Below are 20,253 nucleotides of genomic sequence, written 5' to 3' on the forward strand. Positions count from 1 at the left end.
AACCAGAGCACTGTTCAGCTCTGGTTTACGGTGGTGGTGGTGGTGGGGATTGAACCCGGGACTTTGGAGCCTCAGGCATGAGAATGAGAGTCTGTTTGCATACCATTTATGCTATCTACCCTCCGCGCCCTTTTTTTTTTTTCTGATTTTTTTGGGTGTGGGAGGCCAGGTGGCGGCGCACCTGGTTACAATTAGTCAAGGACCCGGGTTCGAGCCCCGCCCCCCCCCCCCCTGCAGGAGGAAAGCTTTGCAGGTGGTGAAGCAGGGCTGCAGGGGTCACTGTCTCTCTCCCTGTCTTCCCCCTTCCCTCTCAATTTCTGGCTGTCTCTATCCAATAAACACAAGTTTAAAAAAAAAAAAGGCTTCTAATTTTTTTTTAAAAATCATCTATTTATTGGATAGAGACAGAAATCGAGAGAGAAGGGGGTGATAGCAAGGGAGAGAGGATGCAGATCTGGTGGGAATCTGCCTGTTAACCTAAAATAAATGTAACAAAAAAAAAAAGGAGACAGGGAGTCGGGCGGTAGCACAGCGGGTTAAGTGCAGGTGGCGCAATGACCCCGGTTCGAGCCCCCGGATCCCCACCCGCAGAGGTGAAGCAGGTCTGTAGGTGTCTTTCTCTCCCCCTCTCTGTCTTCCCCTCCTCTCTCCATTTCTCTGTGTCCTATCCAACAAGGACGACACAAATAATAACTACAACAATAAAACAATGCAAAAAAAGGGGATAAATAAATATTAAAAAAAAAAGGGGGGGAGACAGACACCCACAGCCCTGCTTCACCACTTGTTCAATCCCCGGCAGCACAAGGACTAGAATGATACCTGGTTCCATCTCATTAATAAATAGATAAATAAAATATTAAAAGAGAGAGAGGGGGAGAGAGCACATCTACTTGGCTTGCATGAGGCCCTGGGTTTGATCGCCCACCAAAATAAACAGAGAGAGATAGTGTCCTAGTTTTGTATAGCCTTTCAAGCCTGAGGCTCTGAGGCCACAGGTTCAATCCCCAGCACCACCAGTAGCCAGAGATAACAATAAAATTAATAATAATTAAAAAATTAAAAAATAATTAAAATTAAAAAGTAATAATAATAATACAGGGAAGACCCCAGAGTGGTTCTGCAAAGACTCTTCTGGGGGCTGGGTGGTGGTATGCCTGGTTGAGCGCACGTTACAATGCGCAAGGACCCGGGTTCAAGCCCTCTGATCCTCACCTGCAGGGGAAAAGCTTTATGCACGGTGAGAAATAACTGCAGGTGCCTATCTCGCCCTCCCCTCTCAATTTCTGGCTTTATTTATTAATTTATTTATTGGATAAATAGAGACAGCCAGAAATAGAAGGCGGTGAGAGAGAGAGAGACACCTGCAGCCCTGCCTGCTTCACCATTCGAAAAACTTTCCCCCTGCAGGTGGGGATTGGGGGCTCCATCACAGGTCCTTGGACATTGTCCTAAATGCATCAGGTACCAACCACCCAACCCTCAGGCATGAAAAGTCTTTTGTAGAACCATTATGCTATACTGTCTCTCCATCCCAGCTTTGCTCTGAACTCGGGACCTCACAGTTGAGAAGAGAAGCCAATGTTTTATCCACTGCACCACCTCCCAGACCGTTATTATTACTTTATCACTGAGATACAGGGAAAGACCAGAGCCCTGCTCAGCTCTGGCTTCTGGTGGTGCTGGGGGTTGAACCTGGAACCTCAGAGCGGCAGGCAGGAGAGTCTTATTCTGTTTGTTTGAATTATTTACTATTATTTGTTGGCTAGAGACGAGAGAAACTGAGGGGGGAGACAGAAAGAAACCTACAGGCAATAGCGTAGCGGGTTAAGCACAGGTGGTGCAAAGTGCAAGGGCCAGCTGAAGGATCCAGGTTCAGGCCCCCCAGCTCCCCACCTGCAGGGGAGTGGCTTCCCAGGCGGTGAAGCAGGTCTGCAGGTGTCTATCTTTCTCTCCCCTCTCTGTCTTCCCCTCCTCTCTCTATTTGTCTCTGTCTTATTCAACAACGATGACAACAGTAATAACTACAACAATAAAACAACAAAGGCAACAAAAAAAATAAATATTAAAAAAAAAAGAAGACCGTCTTTTGCAGAACCATTTATGCTGTCCTCCTAGCCCAGAACAAGAGAGGTTTTTGTTTGCTTGTTTGTTTGTTTGTTTTTTCTGAAACAAAAGAAACTGTAACTATGGTGCCAATGAGTTTTTGGACCCTGGGACCCATCATCCACTCTGGGTACAGACAGAACCTGATTCATTAAATTTATTTCATTTCTAGGGGTATGTGTCTGTGTGTGTTTGTGTGTGTGTGTTCCTTTGTCTGTTACCACAGTACTGCTCAGCTCTGGTTTATGGTAGGGCAGGAGACGGAACCTGTGTCTTTGGGTTGCTTATTCACTTTTTAAATACAAAATGTGAGCGGGGCAGATAACATAGTGTTTCTATAAGAGAACTTTTTTTTTAACTGATGAATTACTTTAGTCATGTATTCATTCATTCATTGATTTATTATTTTTTTTTACTAGAGCCCTGCTCAGCTTGGATTTACTTATAGTGGTGCAGGAGACTGAACCTAGGACTTTGAAACGTGCTCTGGCTTATGGTGGAGCCTCAGGCACGAACGTTTTGCAGATCACTATGCCAGCTCTGCCCCGCAGTCTCTCAAGAACCGTCAGAACACAGACAGACCTGTGAGCGTAAGGCCCCATGTTCAACCCCCGGCAGGCACTGCATGTGCCGGAAAGATGCTTTAGTTCAACATGAACAATAATGCAGAGTTTGGCGTCGGTTGCCAGCATTAAAGTAATGAGAAAAAAAACACTCCTTCCAAGCCTGAGGGGCTGAGGTCTCAGGTTCAATCCTCACCACTACCATAAACAAAGCTGGCAATGGAAGAATAAAATAATAAATAACAATAATAAAGTAAATCAATTGATTAAATAAAATAAAAATAGAGCCATTTTTGGAAGGTGGGAGAGTGGAGAGACAACGTTGGGGGGGTGGGGTGGAACTCTTACAATCTTGTATCCATCCCACTGTTAAATCACAGATTTAAAATAATAATAACGGGGCCAGGCAGTGGTGCACATTACAATGCACAAGGACCCGGGTCTAAGCCACTGGTCCCCACCTGCAGGCGGAAAGCTTCAGGAGCGGTGAAGCAGGACTGCAGCTAGTCTGCCTCTATTATCTGTCTCCCTTAGCCCTCTCAGTTTCTCTGTCTCTACCCAGTAATAAAGAAATAATATTTAAAAGTAAGTAAATAAATAAATAAAGCATGGCCAGAGACTAGCTGTGGTATATGGAGATCAGGGATTTAAGAGGGGGGTTGCATGCTTCCTGGTCTTGTGTTTACCAGGGGGGGCTACACCCCAGGCCTTTTATTTACTTGCTAATTAACAAGAGAATAAAGGCAGAACAGCCCTCTGGCTCATGGGATTCCAGGGGTGGAATTCAGGACCTCATGTCTGAGAGTCCAATGGATGCCTTATTTTTATTCACTGGGCGGAATTCCCAGGAGGCTGTTCCTGATAACACGCCTGGGCAGGGCACAGGAGCTCAACACTTCAAGTCCCAGGTTCAGTTCCCAGCTACTACCGCTAGCTAGAGCTGAGTGGTGTTTTGGTTCAAAATAAAAGTCAAACCAAACAGCCACTCGGCCCCAGGAGTTTATTAGCACAGTGGATGAAATGTTGGATCCTCAAACTCATTGCAACTGGCGGAGGGAGGGGATGGTTCTCTCTCTCTCTTTCCACATCCTGCAACCACCAATCTGGCAACAAGAAAAAGCAAATCTGACATTTATATGCGATGCCTTTTGCTTGAATGTACTCAGATTGTTAAGGGGTTTAAGGAGGGGAGGGGAGCGAGGTCCAAAAGTTTAAGCTACTCTAGTTGAGAATGTATGTACTTAGGTCCGGGAACATGATAGCAGAGGACCTACTGGGAGCTGAATTGTTATGTGGAAAACTGAGAAATGTTTATACTTGTACAAACTCCTGTGCTTTGTTTTTTTTTTTCTTACTGTATTTTATTATTGACTGTAAGCCATGAATCCCGCCAAAAAAAAAAAAAGTAGGGCAACAAAAGGGAATAAATAAATATTTTAAAAAATTTTCTTGAGGGGAGTCGGGCGGTAGCTCAGCGGGTTAAGCGCAGGTGGCGCAAAGCGCAAGGACCGGCGTTAAGGATCCCGGTTCGCGCCCCCGGCTCCCCACCTGCAGGGGAGTCGCTTCCCAGGCGGTGAAGCAGGTCTGCAGGTGTCTGTCTTTCTCTCCCCCTCTCTGTCTTCCCCTCCTCTCTCCATTTCTCTCTGTCCTATCCAACAATGACATCAATAACAACAACAATAACAATCAAACAAGGGCAACAAAAGGGAATAACTAAATAAATATTTTTAAAAATGTACTTGAGTTGGGTTTTGAACTTAAGGAATTGGAGGAGACCCTGGAAATAATGTGTTCACAGCCCCCACCCCCACCCCAACAGGCTATGGGTGTCTCTGCTTATTGCCTCTGTCCGGAACCTCACTTCTTCCCACCCGTGAAATGGGACCAACGTCCAGCCGGCCGCCCCCTCCTCCCTTTTCAGTTGCTCAGAGAAACTACAGGGATTCGGGCCTCTTCCCCCGACCGGCTTCGCGCTTTCCGCCAGCTATGTTTGAGCCCGGCCGCACACCGTCGGCCGCGCCGCCGATTGGCTGAGCCCCGTCACGTGACCGGGCCTCCCACCGTGCCAACATGGCGGCGCCCAGCTCCTAATCCGGGAAACGTGCACCGAGGCGAATTCGGTTCTCGGCACCGCCAGAGGTGGTGAGGGGGCACCCGGACGGCTCCGAGGGGATCACCCGGACCCCGGGGGGATCCTCCGCTAGGGCTTCCGGCGCCGTGGGGGCTCGATTTTCCGGAGACCGGGGAGGGTCCGCCGCTGGGCACCCGATTGGGGATGGCAGCTCGGACCCTGAGCTTCTCCCTGTCCGTCTCCCCCCGAAACAGGGTCGGCGGGCGCCCCCCGGCCTCTGCATGTATGGCGCGAGGACCGTTCTGCGGCTCAGCCTGACCCTCCGCTCCGCCCGCAGACTCGGGAAAGCCGGGCTGATGGAGGGGCCGCCGCCCCCCGGCGCCGCGGAGAACGGCCCCAGGGCCCCTGGGGAAGAGCACTCACCTGTGGTCCAGGAGACCATGGTCACCGAGGGGGCCGCCCAGATCGCCTTCCCCAGCGCCAATGAAGTCTTCTACAACCCGGTGCAGGAGTTCAACCGGGACCTGACGTGAGGAGGGGCCCGGGTCGCCTCGCCCGAAGGGCCGCGGGGCTGGGAGGAGGAGGAAGAGGGGGAGGGGAGGGGGAGGAGGAGGAGGGGTTGCCAGCCGCCCCACCGGCTCCCTCCTGCAGGTGTGCGGTGATCACGGAGTTCGCTCGCTCCCAGCTCGCGGCCAAAGGCATCCGGAGTGAGTTGGGGGTGGGGATGGGGGGCGAGGGTGGGGGGCGGGGGGTCACCCCGGGCTCCCTCCGGCCACGCCTCTTCCCACCCCACCCCCCAAGTCATTCCTGAAAGGTTGCAACCCTAACAGCAGGACCAGACATCAACACCTCAGACCTATTTATTCCCCAGGGCCTTGGAATTGGGGAGGGGGGGGTAGGTGGGAGTGGGGTGTTTGCAGTTTGTCAAGGGGGTGCTTTGGTGGGGGGGGGGGTCCTCTAACTTGGGCTGCAGTCAAAGTCCCCGGGGAGAAGGACGTGCAGAAGTTGGTGGTGGACTTGTCGGAGCAAGAAGAGGACCGGAAGGAAGTCCAAGAGGCAGCAGGCGATCAGCCTCCCACCGCCTCCGCGGGCGAGGTCTGCCAGGTGCTGGAGAGAGGAAGTGGGGGGTGTGTTGGGGGTGAGGTGGGAGGGACCCAGCAGAAGACCCTAAGAGGTCTCAATGTGAAAAACAATCCCCACCAACACCACCAGCACCTTTGAGGTAGGCGCTGACCTCCCCGTTTCCTCCATCAGGAAGGCCTCCGGGTTTTGGAAGGGTTGGCCGCCTCGGGGCTCCGGTCCATCCGCTTTGCTCTCGAGGTGCCGGGGCTCCGCTCTGTGGTCGCCAATGATGCCTCTGCCCGGGCCGTGCAGCTCATCCGCCGGAACATCCAGCTCAACCAGGTGGCACACCTGGTACAGCCTAGCCAGGCAGATGCCCGGTATGTGTCCATCCGTCCATCCGTCCTGCCTGCCTGTGTCCAGCCAAACTCAGTGATCTGGGGACTGGGACATACGATCTCTGTCTGCACTCTTTGTCTCCTCATCTGTAAACTCGGGATATTTAATTAACTTACTTATTTACTAGGGTCGAGACAGAAATCAAGGGACCAGCAGTTGTACCGTGCTGAAGCACACACAGCGCACAAGGACGCAGGTTCAAGCCCCCGGCCCCCACCTGCAGGGGGGAAGCGTCACAAGGGGTGAAGCAGGGCTACAGGTGTCTCTCTCTATCTCCCCCACTTCTCAATTTCTAGCTGTCTCTGTCAAATGAATAAAGATCATTTTAAAAAGAGAGAGACACTGGAGTCGGGCTGTAGCACAGCGGGTTAAGCGCAGGTGGCGCAAAGCACAAGGACCGGCATAAGGATCCTGGTTCGAGCCCCCGGCTCCCCACCTGCAGGGGAGTCCCTTCCCAGGCGGTGAAGCAGTTCTGCAGGTGTCTGTCTTTCTCTCCTCCTCTGTCTTCCCCTCCTCTCTCCATTTCTCTCTGTCCTATCCAACAACGACAACAACAATAATAACTATAACAATAAAACAAGGGCAACAAAAGGGAATAAATAAATAAAATAAATATTTTAAAAAATTTAGAAAAAAAGAGAGAGACACTTGCAGCCCTGCTTCACCACAAGAAACGTCCCCCCTGTAGTTGGGGACAGCAGCTTGGTGTTTCAACATGTGTGCTCTGCCTGTTTGCCACCACCTGGCCCCAGTTTCTTTATTAGAGAGAGAGAGAGAAACAGCCTCCCGCTGGTACATGCGTTGCTGGGGACTTCATGCTTTAGAGTCTGACACTTTATCTGCTGTGATACCATTAGAACAGCTTCTGCTGGGGCCGGGGTAGATAGCATAATGCCTATGCCAAGAGACTCTTGAGCCAGAGAATCCAAAAAGTCTCAGGTTCAATCCCCTTCACCACCATAAATCAGAGCTGAGCAGTGCTTTGGTTTAAAAAAACAAACACAGCTTTTGCCAAAGCTCCCACCAGAGCTTTGGTTGGGCCATAAAATAGTATCAATGGCGAGCCTCTCTCCCCGTCTCCCCATTCCCTCTTGATTTCTGGCTGTCTCTATCCAAGAAATAAATTAATTAAGATAAAAAGATACTATTAGTGGTAGAATGGATTATTATTAGTAGTAGTAATACTAACAACCAGACCCCAGCCCAGCTCTGGCTAATGACAGGTGCTGGGGACTGAACCTTGGACCTCAGAGCCTTAGGCGCTGAGTATTTAACATAACCATTATGCTGTTTCCCAGCCCTTGACTTCGGTATTCTTAGAGCCCCAGGCAGGAGAGTGTTTACAAAACCTGAGTGCTGTCTCTTTATTCTCTTTGTTTATTTATTTATTTACTTATTTTTACAAGACTTGTGTAAAGCAGAACCTTCCTCACGCTTGAGAATTGGACGCTTTCACCACTGCGCCCCCTCCTGGAGGTCACATTTCAAAAAAATTTTTTTTTTAAAAAGAATTTGGATTTCCATCGCCATTTCTTTTCTTTAATTTAAAAATATATATATATTTTTTAAATGAAACCTTTTATTTTTTGTATTTATTTATTTTCCCTTATGTTGCCCTTGTTGCTGTAGCTATTAATGTCGTCGTTGTTGAACAGGACAGAGAGAAATGGAGAGAGGAGGGGAAGACAGAGAGGGAGAGAGAAAGACAGACACCTGCAGACCTGCTTTACCGCCTGGGAAGCGACTCCCCTGCCCGGGTGGCTTGAGAACCTTCATCCTTGCCCCGTCCTTGCTTTTGGCTTCACGTGCACTTAACCCAGCTACCCCCAGACTCCTCGCCATGTTTTTTTTTTTTTTTTTTTTTTAGTGAGGCCCTGAGGTGTTTATGTGAGTGCAAATGGAGAAATAGTTCCCTTTGGACAGAGCTTTGCATTACCAAGTGTAGTACCCAGGTCCGGCCACCCTGGACAGAAGCTTCTGGGCTCAGAGCTCTTTCATACAGTGTCTCTCTCTCTCTCTCTCTCTCTCTCTCTCTCTCTCTCGTTCTCTGTCTCTCTGAAACAGTCACCCTGCAATGCTGAAGCCCTGGTAATGATCCCAAGACTGCAAAGTAGCTGCTTTGAGCAGGGTCCATTTCCTCCCTACCGGGCAAACTTCCTCGGGCCAGGGAACAGACAGTCCCCCCAGCACCCTGTGGAGTTCACAAGTTCTAAGGCAGAAAAGGCTGCAGATCACCTCTTGTTTTTTTTTTTTTTTTTTCTTTGTCATTGTTGTTTTTCTTTTCTCTTGTCCCACCTGCTAAGAAGTTGTTTTTTTCTGGTTTTTTTTTTTGCCATTTTGTTGTCCTGGTTTTCACACCAAGCTTGCCCAGTACATTTTTCAGGGGATTAAGGAAGGGAAACAGATGTGGGGGATAGGAAGGGGGGGCGAGGCACATTACTTAGGCCATGGGTTCTGATCCTCAGATTTTATTTTTTTAAATAAAAAGAAGGGAGTCAGAAGGTAGCACAGCAGGTTAAGCGCAGGTGGCACAAATCGCAAGGACCAGCGTAAGGATCCCGGTTCGAGCCCCCGGCTCCCCACCTGCAGGGGAGTCGCTTCCCAGGCGGTGAAGCAGGTCTGCAGGTGTCTGTCTTTCTCTCCCCTTCTCTGTCTTCCCCTCCTCTCTCCATTTCTCTCTGTCCTGTCCAACAATGACATCAATAACAACAACAATAATGACTACAATAATAAAGCAAGGGCAACAAGAGGCAGTAAACAAATATTTAAAATATTTATTTAAAAAATGAAACACAAAAGCCAAGAGAACATCTTATTTTATTCTATTTTTCTATTAAATATTTATTCCTTTTGTTGCCCTTGTTTTATTGTTGTAGTTATTATTGTTGTTGATGTCGTTGTTGGATAGGACAGAGAGAAATGGAGAGAGGAGGGGAAGACAGAGAAGGGGAGAGAAAGACAGAAAAGAAAAAGATTTTATTTATTAAAGAGAAAGATAGGAGAGAAAAAAAAAAAAAACAGACGTCACTCAGTTCCATGTGCTGCTGGGGATTGAACTCAGAACCTCGTGCTTGAGAGTCCAGTGTTTTATCCACTGCGCCACCTCCTGGCCCCCCCCCCACACACAACTTTTTTAAGTGGGTTTTTATTAACTTGGTTTATATATTTTCTAACTGATCGCTTTTTAAAAAAATTTTTTTCATTCATTTATTATTGGATAGAGACAGAGAGAAATAGAAAGGGGATGAGGAGACAGAGAGGGAGCGAGACACTGGCCGACCTGCTTCACCGCTTCTCTGCAGGTGGAGACCAGAACTCTGGTACTTGCACTTAACATGTGTGCTACCTACCTACCTACCTACATACCTACCTACCGCCCTGCCCTGCCCTCCTTAACTTGCTTTATAAGTTTCCTTGATTTGTAACGTGTAAACTTTCTCACTGTGTTGCAAATATGTTTCCCCAGTGGCAGTGATTTGTAACAAGTGATTTGTAACAAGTATCTTTTTTCCTCCCACATCACCCTATAATTAAGTTTCACAGGTTTCTCGTCTGTGACCCTCTGCCTCTTGTGCCCTTGGTAAAGTGGCCAAGGTGTGTCACCCACCCCTCGGGACCCTCTTCACCTGCCTCTCCCCGCCCCCAGCCACAGGGGAGTTGGAGTTTTCAATGACAAAAACCTGCCTGCTGTGTGGGGAAGGGTGGGTTTGTGATTTCCCCCAGGGAGAGGGAGATAACACCATCCTGTGCAGACTGGAAGGTCCTTGACCTAGTTAGTATGTAGGGGAAGAAAAGAAAAAGATGCCTAGAGCTTTCTTCACCCTTCCCTCTTGTTTTTAACCTGCGCCGCCGAGCTCAGCTCTGGTTTATGGCGGTGCTGGGGATTTCAATCCTGGGACTCTGGAGCCTCAGGCCTGAGAGTCTCTTTGCAAAACCATTATGCTATCTACCCTCACCCCTTTTTCCTCTCTCTCTCTCTCTCTCTATTGTGTTTTTTTTTTAAATTTCTTTATTGGGGAATTAATGTTTTTACATTCAACAGGAAATACAATAGTTTGTACATGCATAACATTTCCCAGTTTTCCATATAACAATATAACCCCCACTAGGTCCTCTGTCATCTTTCTTGGACCTGTATTCTCCCCACCTACCCACCCCAGAGTCTTTTACTTGGGTGCAATACGCCAATTCCAGTTCAGGTTCTACTTGTATTTTCTCTTCTGGTCTTGTTTTTCAACTTCTGCCCAAGAGTGAGATCATCCCTTACTCATCCTTCTGTTTCTGACTTAATTTTACTTAACATGAATTTTTCAAGGTCCATCCAAGATCTGCTGAAAACGGTGAAATCACCATTTTTTTTTACAGCTGAGTAGTATTCCATTGTATATATAGACCACAACTTGCTCAGCCACTCATCTGTAGTTGGACACCTGGGTCTACTGTTTTTAAATTATCTTTATTGAATAGAGACAAATTGAGAAGGAAGGGGAGAAAGACCAGAGACCAGGGCCGGTTGGTGGCGCACCTAGTTGAGCGCACATGTTACATGCGATACTCCAGGACCAGGGTTTGAGCCCCGTCCCCCACCCCCCATCCCCACCTGCAGGAGTGGTAAAGCAGGGCTGCAGGTGTCTCTCTGTCTCTCTCCTTCTCTATCTCCCTTTCCCCTCCCCTCCCAGTTTTTGGCTGTCTACCCACGAAATAAATATAATTAAAAGAGACCATCTGACCTTATTTTTTTTTAATATTATTTTATTTTTTTATTTATTCCCTTTTGTTGCCCTTGTTTTTTTATTTTGTAGTTATTGTTGTTGTCATAGCTATTGTTGTTGGCTAGGACAGAGAGAAATGGAGAGAGGGAGAGAAAGACAGACACCTGCAGACCTGCTTCACCGCCTGGGAAGCGACTCCCCTACAGGTGGGGTTCCGGGGGCTCGAACCTGGATCCTCCTGCCAGTCCTTGCACTTTGCGCCACTTGCGTTTAACCCGCTGCGCTACTGCCCAACTCCCCCCCCCCCTTTTTTTTTTTTTCCTTTTTAAAAATTGATGATTGTGGTCTGGGAGGTGGCGCAGTGATAAAGCTTTGGACTCTCAAGCATGAGGTCCTGAGTTCAATCCCCGGCATCACATGGACCAGAGTGATGTCTGGTTCTTTCTCTCTCCTCCTTTCTCATTAATAAATAAGTAAAATCTTAAAAAAAAAAAAAAAAAGGTTGATGATTGATGATTGATTGGGCTGGGGAGACAGCACAGTGGTTCTGCAAAATGATTCTCCTGCCTGAAACTCTGAGGTCCCAGGTTCGAGCCCCAGCACCAGCACCACCAGCAGCCAGAGCTGAGCAGGGCTCTGGGACAAAGAAAAACTTTAAAAAATGATTGATTGATTGATTGATTGACTGATTGATTGGAGAGAGATGCAGAGGCTCCCTCTGGCACCTGCCTTGCTGGGGATGGAACCAGAGAGTCCAGTGCTGGAAGCAGTGCTCCAGGGAAGGGGGGGGCGTCTCAGACAGACTGGGGGGGGCTGCGGTGAGGCCGGTCCTGGGGAGTCCAGAGGGCTAAACGGAGGCCCGGGGTCAGAGTTGGGGACCAACTAGAGGCTGGGGGGGTCGGCTCACCCCACCCCCACCCCCCAGGATGTTGATGTATCGGCATCTGCCTGCGGCCGAGCGCTTTGATGTGATCGATCTGGACCCCTATGGCAGCCCAGCGGCCTTCCTGGATGCGGCGGTACAAGCTGTGAGTGAAGGAGGTGAGGCCTGGAGAGTGGGGGGTGGGGCGCATCGGGGAGAAGTGGGGGGGAGTCAATCACACCCCATCCCCTCCCCACCGCCCCCAGGGCTGCTGTGTGTCACCTGTACTGACATGGCCGTGCTGGCGGGTAACAGCGGGGAGACGTGTTACAGCAAGTACGGGGCCATGGCCATCAAAAGCCGGGCCTGCCACGAGATGGTGAGGGAACTGGGGTGGGGGGTCCTCCGCAGCCCCCTAGACTGGGATTTGGAGAAGCTTGGCATCCATCATCTACTCGGTCAGATAGACGAGAGACGTTGAGAGAGCTTCTCCTGGTGCCATAGCGCCTCCCATGTGGTGTCAGGGTCTGAAGCTGGCCGGGCGGCGGACTGAGGCGGTGGAGGGGGGGAGGTCTAGGTGGCGGTTTGGGGGACCCCGCTGACCCCCCCAGCCCACCCCCCAGGCCCTGCGCATTGTACTGCACAGCCTGGACCTGCGGGCCAACTGCTACCAGCGCTACGTGGTGCCCCTGCTCAGCGTGAGCGCCGACTTCTATGTGCGGGTCTTCGTCCGCGTCTACACTGGCCAGGCCCGCGTTAAGGCCTCCGCCAGGTGGGGGCGCTGCTTCACCCCCCCCAAGTCGGGGCTTAGGGTCACGGTCTCTGGGGAGTTGGGGTCACAGTGTCTCTGAGGAGTTGGGGTCACAGTGTCTCTGAGGAGTTGGGGTCACAGTGTCTCTGAGGAGTTGGGGTCACAGTCTCTGGGGAGTTGGGGTCACAGTGTCTCTGGGGAGTTGGGGTCACAGTGTCTCTGGGGAGTTGGGGTCACAGTCTCTGGGGAGTTGGGGTCACAGTCTCTGGGGAGTTGGGGTCACAGTCTCTGGGGAGTTGGGGGTCACAGTCTCTCGGGAGTTGGGGGGTCACAGTCTGGGGAGTTGGGGTCACAGTCTGGGGAGTTGGGGGTCACAGTCTCTGGGGAGTTGGGGGTCACAGTGTCTTTGGGGAGTTGGGGTCACAGTCTCTGGGGAGTTGGGGGGTCACAGTGTCTCTGGGGAGTTGGGGTCACAGTCTGGGGAGTTGGGGGTCACAGTCTCTGGGGAGTTGGGGTCACAGTCTCTGGGGAGTTGGGGTCACAGTGTCTCTGGGGAGTTGGGGGTCATAGTGTCTCTGGGGAGTTGGTGTCACAGCCTCTGGGGAGTTGGGGGGGGCACAGTGTCTCTGGGGAGTTGGGGTCACAGTGTTTCTGGGGAGTTGGTCACAGTTCCACTCTGGGGGGGCAGGGTGTGCCCTGGGGTCCTGCAGGGGACAGAGCCCCCGTCAGAAGTGGGGTGCTGACCCCATGTGTGCGCCCCCTCCCCCCCCCAGCAAGCAGGCGCTGTTGTTCCAGTGTGTGGGCTGTGGGGCCTTCCACCTGCAGCGGCTGGGCAGGGCGGCGGCCACAGGGGGCAGGTGAGTGGGAATTGGAGGCTTGGGGTACGTGAGCCTACGGTATTGGGGGCAGGTGGCTGCCCCCCCCCAAATAATAATAATAATATTAACAACAACCCGCCTCTCTGTGCCAGGGTCAAGTACTCGGCGGCCTGCGGGCCCCCCATACACCCGGAGTGTGAGCACTGCGGCCAGAGGCACCAGGTGAGGCCTTGAGGGGACGAGGGCCCCGGGGTGCACCCCCACAACCAGCACCCTCCGGAACCACGCACCCCCATTCTTGGCGCCCGCAGCTGGGGGGACCCCTGTGGGCAGAGCCCCTGCACGACCTGGACTTCGTGGGCCGCATCCTGGACTCTGTGACCGCCGCCCCCAGCCGCTTCCGCACCTCCGAGCGCATCCGAGGCGTCCTGAGCGTCGTCACCGAGGTGCGGAGCCCCGCAGCACCGGGGAGAGATCCCACATCCCAGATCCTCAGCCTCATCCCGTGCTCCCCACCCCCCACCCCCTGCAGGAGCTCCCTGACGTCCCCCTGTACCACACCCTGGACCAGCTGAGTTCCACCATCCACTGTAACACCCCCAGCCTGCTGCAGCTGCGGTGAGCACCCCTAGACTGGACACGGCCCAGCCCTCCCCCAACTCTTCCCCCCACCACACACACAGACACAGACACAGACTGCTACTTGCTGGAAAGAACCGGAAGTCAACTTGGTGTGGGGGGGAAGTGTGCGGGGACCAGGGTTTGAGCCTGGCCTCTCCGGGGAGACTTTGAGGCTGGGGTGTTTTTCCTTCTGCCTCTCTGACGAAAAGAAAGACAGAAAGGAGAAGAGAAAGAAGGGGAGTCGGGCGGTGGCGCAGTGGGCTGAGCGCAGGTGGCGCAAAGCGCAGGGACCAGCGTAAGGATCCAGTTTCCAGCCCTCAGCTCCCCACCTGCAGAGGAGTCGCTTCCCAGGCGGTGAAGCAGGTCTGCAGGTGTCTGTCTTTCTCTTCCCCTCCTCTCTCCATGTCTCTCTGTCCTATCCAACAACGACGACATCAATAACAACAACAAGGGCAACAAAATGGGAAAAAATGGCCTCCAGGAGCAGTGGATTAAGGCAGGCACCGAGCCCCAGCGATAATCCTGGTGGCCAAAAAAAGAGAGAGAGAGAGAGAGAGGAAAGGTATGGACTGAAAATGGGGATGAGACAGGCAGGCGAGGAGGGACTCGGTGGGTAAAATGTTGCACTCTGAAGCTTGTTATTTTTTAAAGATTTTATTAATTCACGAGAAAGATAGGAGAGAGAGAGAGAGAGAAAGAACCAGACGTCACTCTGGTCCATGTGCTGCCAGGGATTGAACTCAGGACCTCATGCTTGAGAGTCCAACGCTTTATCCACTGCGCCACCTCCTGGACCACCTCTCTTATCCTCTTGTGAATGAATGAATGAGTGGCCGGGGAACCACATGCAAAGTTCTCAGCTCTGCAAAAAATAATATTTTTATATTATAAAAATAATGGGCAGAAGCGCAGGTGGCGCAAAGCACAAGGACCGGCGTAAGGATCCCGGTTCGAGCCCCCGGCTCCCCACCTGCAGGGGAGTCACTTCACAGGCGGTGAAGCAGGTCTGCAGGTGTCTGTCTTTCTCTCCCCTTCTCTGTCTTCCCCTCCTCTCTCCATTTCTCTCTGTCCTATCCAACAAGGACAACAACAATAATAACTACAACAATAAAACAACAAGGGCAACAAAAGGGAATAAATAAATAAAACAAATATTTAAAAAATAAAAAATAAATAATGGGCAGGGAGTTGTCACACTCGTCACCCTACACAAGGACCTGGGTTTGAGTCCCTGGTCTCCACCTGCAGGGGGAAAGCTTTGTGAGTGGTGAAGCAGGGCTGCAGGTGTCTCTCTGTCTCTCCCTTTCTGTCTCCCCCTCTCTGCTCTCGACTTCTCTGAAGGGGAAGAAATGGCCGCTGAGGGTGAGGGCTGTGGTCTCTTTGCACCAGCGCTGGATCCCTGGTGATAACCGCCTGGTGGCAAAGAAGAAAACAGAGTCAACAAAGCAAAAGTTGATTACATGAGGCCCAGCACGTGGGCCAGAGGCAGGGGCATGGTGCTGGCATAGACCACATCACGGTCATGCAAACAGACTCTCCTGCCTGAGGCCCCAAAGCCCCAGGTTCAGTCCCCTGCACCACCATCAGCCAGAGCAGAGTTCAAAAGCTGAGTTCTGGTTCAAAAGTAATAATAAAGGGAATCAGGCGGTGAAGCAGGTCTGCGGGTGTCTATCTTTCTCTCTCCCTCTCTGTCTTCCCCTCCTCTCCATTTCTCTCTGTCCTATCCAACAACAGCTACAACAATAAAACAAGGGCAACAAAAGGGAATAAATAATAAAAAAATAAGGAGCCAGGTGGTGGTGCTCCTGGTTGAGCGCACATGTTACAGTGCGCACAAGGATCCAGGTTCAAGACCCCCAGTCCCCATCTGAAGGGGGGAAGCTTCCCGAGTGGTGGAGCAGGGCTGCAGGTGTCTCTCTGTCTCTCTCCCTCTCTATCTTCCCCCTTCTCTCAACTTCTCTCTGTTTCTATTCAATGATGCCTTTTTAAAAAATACTTATTTCCTTTTGTTGTCCTTTTTTTTTTTTAGATTTGTGTATTTATTTATTTATTTCCTTTTTGTTGCCCTTGTTTCCATTGTTGTTGTAGCTATTATTGTAGTTGTCATTGTTGGATAGGACAGAGAGAAATGGAGAGAGCCGGAGAAGACAGAGAGGGGGAGAGAAAGACAGACACCTGCAGACCTGCGTCACCGCCTGTGAAGCGACGCCCCTGCAGGTGGGGAGCTGGGGGCTCGAACCCGGATGGGATCCTTCTGCCGGTCCTTGCGCTTGGCGCCACCTGCGCTTAACCCGCTGCGCCACCGCCCAACTCCCCTGCTAATAAATTTTAAAAATGAGAGAAAGCAAAAAGCATTTCTGCATGTGGAAGAGGGAGAGCGGAGCAGAGCCTCCATCTGACACATGGGGTGACAGGACTGGAACCCAGGACCTCACGCCAGAGAATCCTGCACCTGATTCACTGCGCCCGCTCCGGGCCAGTGGGTCACTGGGGTTTGGTGGGGGGGGTTTGCAGGCGGCTGGCCCTCACTGTCCCGTGTTCCGTGCCCCCACCCCCAGCTCCGCCATCCTGCATGCCGGCTTCCGGGTATCTTTATCCCACGCCTGCAAAAATGCCGTGAAGACGGACGCCCCGGCCTCTGTCCTCTGGGACATCATGCGCTGCTGGGTGAGGCTGGCGGGGAGGGAAGAAACGGGGGGGGTTGGGGTGCACACCTCCAGCACCCCCTGACCTCATGCCTGTGTCCCCTTCACCACCCCCAGGAGAAGGAGTGTCCCGTGAAACGGGAACGGCTGTCTGAGACCAGCCCTGCCTTCCGCATCCTCAGCGTGGAGCCCAGGTGTGGGGGCGGCCGGGTACCCCCGGGGTTTTGGGGTGTGTGTGTGTGGGGGACCCCAGGAGCATAATCACTTCCCACCGAAGCCTGGGCCTGGGACCTGGAGGCTATGCTCCCAGTGGCCACCAGAAGGCTCCCTGTCCATCACCACTGGGGGGGGGGTTCGTGTTAGGGTCACCACCCCCAGGGCCCTGGTACCCAGCCTTGTACCGTCTGCTTATTTTTTCTTTTAATTATTTTATTATCTCTATTTAGTGGATAGAGACAGGAAGAGGAGGAGGAGGGGGGAGAGCCAGAGAGACACCTGCAGCCCTGCTTCACCACTCACGAAGCTGTCTCTCTGCAGGTGGGGACCGGGGTCTCGAACCTGGGTCCTTGCGCACCGTGATGTGTGCGCTCAACCCAGCGCGCCACCACCTGGCTCCAATACCAATTTATTAATTGATTATTTGCTTATTCGTTAATTATATATATATAGAGAGAGAGGGAGAGGGTGCAGCAGTACCTCTCTGGCACAGAATAGAGGAAGCAGGGGACCCCCCCCCCCCCCCGCTGTGGCCCCAGCCCCCTTCACCCGCTGCTCCCTCCCCCCCAGGCTGCAGGCCGACTTCACCATCAGGGAAGACGCCAACCCCAGCTCTCGCCAGCGGGGCCTCAAACGCTTCCAAGCAAACCCAGAGGCCAACTGGGGTCCCCGGCCCCGCGCCAGGCCGGGGTGAGTGGGGTGGGCCCCAGGTGGGTGTGGAGGGAGTGGGGGGACAGGGCCACCCCAGGTCGGCTGGGATGATGGGGGGAACGGGCGGGCGGGCTAGTTGGGTCCCCCAGATGGGGTTGGGAGAGCGGAGAGTCGGAGAGAAAACCACGGCAAAGGCCAGCAGGGTGTGGCCCTCCCCCCAGGGCCCAGGGGGTGCCGACCCCCCCAGAAGAGAGACGCAGACTCAGACAGAACAAGAGAAAGGACCCGGGTGAGGACGCCGCCCACCGGGCCGACCGGCTGAAAGTATTCCCCTGCAAGCGGTTCAAGGAGGTGTGTGCTGAGCTGCAGCCCCCCTGCACCCCAAAACTGGACAGAGGGCCCCCCCCGGGCGGAGCCACAACCCCTCCCCAGGCTTCCAGACTCAGGGCAGCAGGGAGACCCCCCCCACGGCTGTGCAAGACCCCCTATAACCCCCAGACTCAGGGCAGCAGGGAGACCCCTCCACGGCTGGGCAAGACCCCTGCACCCCCAGACTCAGGGCAGCAGGGAGACCCCCCCACGGCTGGGCAAGACCGCCTATAACCCCCAGACTCAGGGCAGCAGGGAGACCCCCCCCCACAGCTGGGCAAGACCCCTGCACCCCCAGACTCAGGTTAGTAGGGAGACCCCCCCATGGCTGGGCAAGACCCCTGCACCCCCAGACTTAGGGCAGTAGGGAGACCTCCCACGGCTGGGCAAGACCCCTGCACCCCAGACTCAGGGCAGTAGGGAGACCCCCCCACGGCTGGGCAAGACCCCCTATAGCCCCCAGACTCAGGGCAGCAGGGAGACCCACCCCACGGCTGGGCAAGACCCCTGCACCCCCAGACTCAGGGCAGCAGGGAGACCCACCCCACGGCTGGGCAAGACCCCTGCACCCCCAGATTCAGGGCAGCAGGGAGACCCCCCCCACGGCTGGGCAAGACCCCTGCACCCCCAGACTCAGGGCAGTAGGGAGACCCCCCCACGGCTGGGCAAGACCCCTGCACCCCCAGATTCAGGGCAGTAGGGAGACCCCCCCACGGCTGGGCAAGACCCCTGCACCCCCAGATTCAGGGCAGTAGGGAGACCCCCCCACGGCTGGGCAAGACCCCTGCACCCCCAGACTCAGGGCAGCAGGGAGACCCCCCCACGGCTGGGCAAGACCCCCTATAACCCCCCTGCCTCCCCACCAGGGCACCTGCGAACTCGGGGAGCATTGCTGCTACTCCCACGGCCCCCCGACACCCACCAGCACCGCCGCCGCCCCCCAGGACCCCGAGGGGACCCCCAAGCAGAGCCCCCCACGACCAGCGTCCCCCGCGGGACCCGGTGGAGACTGAACCAATAAAACCATGTGCCACCTCCTGCCCCCCATCATTTGTGGGGGGCTGCCTGTCAGTCTGTCTGTCTGTCTGTCTGTTCCTTCCCCTTCTGTGTCTGGGCTGCTGCTGTCCTGGGGGGGGTGTCCACCCAGCTGTGGGGCCCTATGGCGGGTTCTGCCCCGGCGCCTGCAGTTCCCCCGGGCGGCCACACGGTGGCAGCCGCGCGCCCACTCGGCGGGGAGCGCCCAAGCGGACCCCAGCTCCCCCCGGGGGGACCCCGCGGTGCTGGCGGAAGCCCGGCCAACCGGAACCGGCGCCCCGTGCATCCGCTGTGGGTGGACCAGGTGCATCCGGCCCTGCGACCCGGCCGAGGGAGCCCAGGCCGCCTCCTGCACCCTGTCACCCAGCTGGGGGTGTTAAGGGGATGATGGGGGTGTGAGGGCTGATGTGGGGTGCTGGGGGGGTGGGGAAGGAGGTGAAGCGGTGTAGACAGCAGGATGGTTCTGCAAACGGACTCTCCCGCCTGAGGCTCCGAGGTCCCGGGTTCCATCCCCAGCACCACCGTCAGCCAGAGCTGAGCAGGGCTCTGGTCTCTGTGTGTGTGTGTGTGGTGTATCATTAAAATAAAAATACGAATTTTTCAAACGTTCAGGGTTGAGGAGACAGCGTCACGATTCTGCAAAAAACTCTCCCGCCATTTCTGAGGACCCACCCAGGTTTCTGCCCCAGCATCACCATCAGCCAGAGCTCAGCAGGGCCCTGGGGAAAAAAGAAAAAAAAAAAAGAATCAAGTCAAATCACTGAGAATCAAATTTAAATAAATAAAAAAGAATGGATATCTTGGGGAGTCGGGCTGTAGCGCAGCGGGTTAAGCGCAGGTGGCGCAAAGCACAAGGACCGGCATAAGGATCCCGGTTCGAGCCCCCGGCTCCCCACCTGCAGGGGAGTCGCTTCCCAGGCGGTGAAGCAGGTCTGCAGGTGTCTGTCTTTCTCTCCCCCTCTCTGTCTTCCCCTCCTCTCTCCATCTCTCTCTGTCCTATCCAACAACGACAACATCAATAACAATAATAACTACAACAACAACGAAAAACAACAAGGACAACAAAAGAGAAAATAAAATATTTTTAAAAAAATGGACATCTTGGGATTCAACGGCTGTTTCTACTGACTGCGGAAACCCAGAAAATGGGGTACAGGCCAGGGCTGGGGGTGTGGGGCTACTGGAAGGTCCTATCACCCCCCACACACACACAGGGTGGGCGACACCTGACCACCCCCTTTGGGTGGCGCCTGGCCTGGCGAAAAGATGCAGAAAAAGGAACTGAGCCCTGAGCAGGGGGGCCCACCCCCCCAAAGCCCCGGGTCACGAGGCCCGGCTAGGCCGGAAAGGCCTCTCCCTCCCTGCCGCCTGC

The 20,253-nt window shown here is 53.6% G+C and overlaps 1 protein-coding gene across 4 annotated transcripts; it reads left to right on the plus strand.

The window, feature by feature from the left end:
- Positions 1-4,713: 4,713 nt before the first annotated feature.
- TRMT1 (tRNA methyltransferase 1) lies at positions 4,714-19,291 on the plus strand. Of its 4 annotated transcripts, none has more exons than XM_060181799.1 (16): positions 4,714-4,808; positions 4,995-5,269; positions 5,392-5,447; positions 5,714-5,844; positions 5,995-6,182; positions 11,839-11,954; positions 12,042-12,154; positions 12,399-12,547; positions 13,300-13,383; positions 13,497-13,566; positions 13,656-13,790; positions 13,877-13,962; positions 16,524-16,632; positions 16,728-16,804; positions 17,397-17,516; positions 18,713-19,291. In XM_060181799.1, the coding sequence occupies exons 2-16, from the start codon at positions 5,022-5,024 to the stop codon at positions 19,278-19,280; spliced, it is 2,250 nt and encodes a 749-aa protein (XP_060037782.1). In that variant the 5' UTR covers positions 4,714-4,808; positions 4,995-5,021; the 3' UTR covers positions 19,281-19,291. The 4 variants fall into 4 exon arrangements, with proteins under 4 accessions (XP_060037782.1, XP_060037783.1, XP_060037784.1 ...); XM_060181800.1 differs by having other exon boundaries at positions 4,724-4,808; positions 5,078-5,269; XM_060181801.1 differs by lacking the exon at positions 4,714-4,808 and adding an exon at positions 17,699-17,828 and having other exon boundaries at positions 4,815-5,269; positions 18,713-18,884.
- Positions 19,292-20,253: the final 962 nt, after the last annotated feature.

Source organism: Erinaceus europaeus, chromosome 23, assembly GCF_950295315.1.
Source record: "Erinaceus europaeus chromosome 23, mEriEur2.1, whole genome shotgun sequence".
NCBI lineage: Eukaryota > Metazoa > Chordata > Mammalia > Eulipotyphla > Erinaceidae > Erinaceus > Erinaceus europaeus.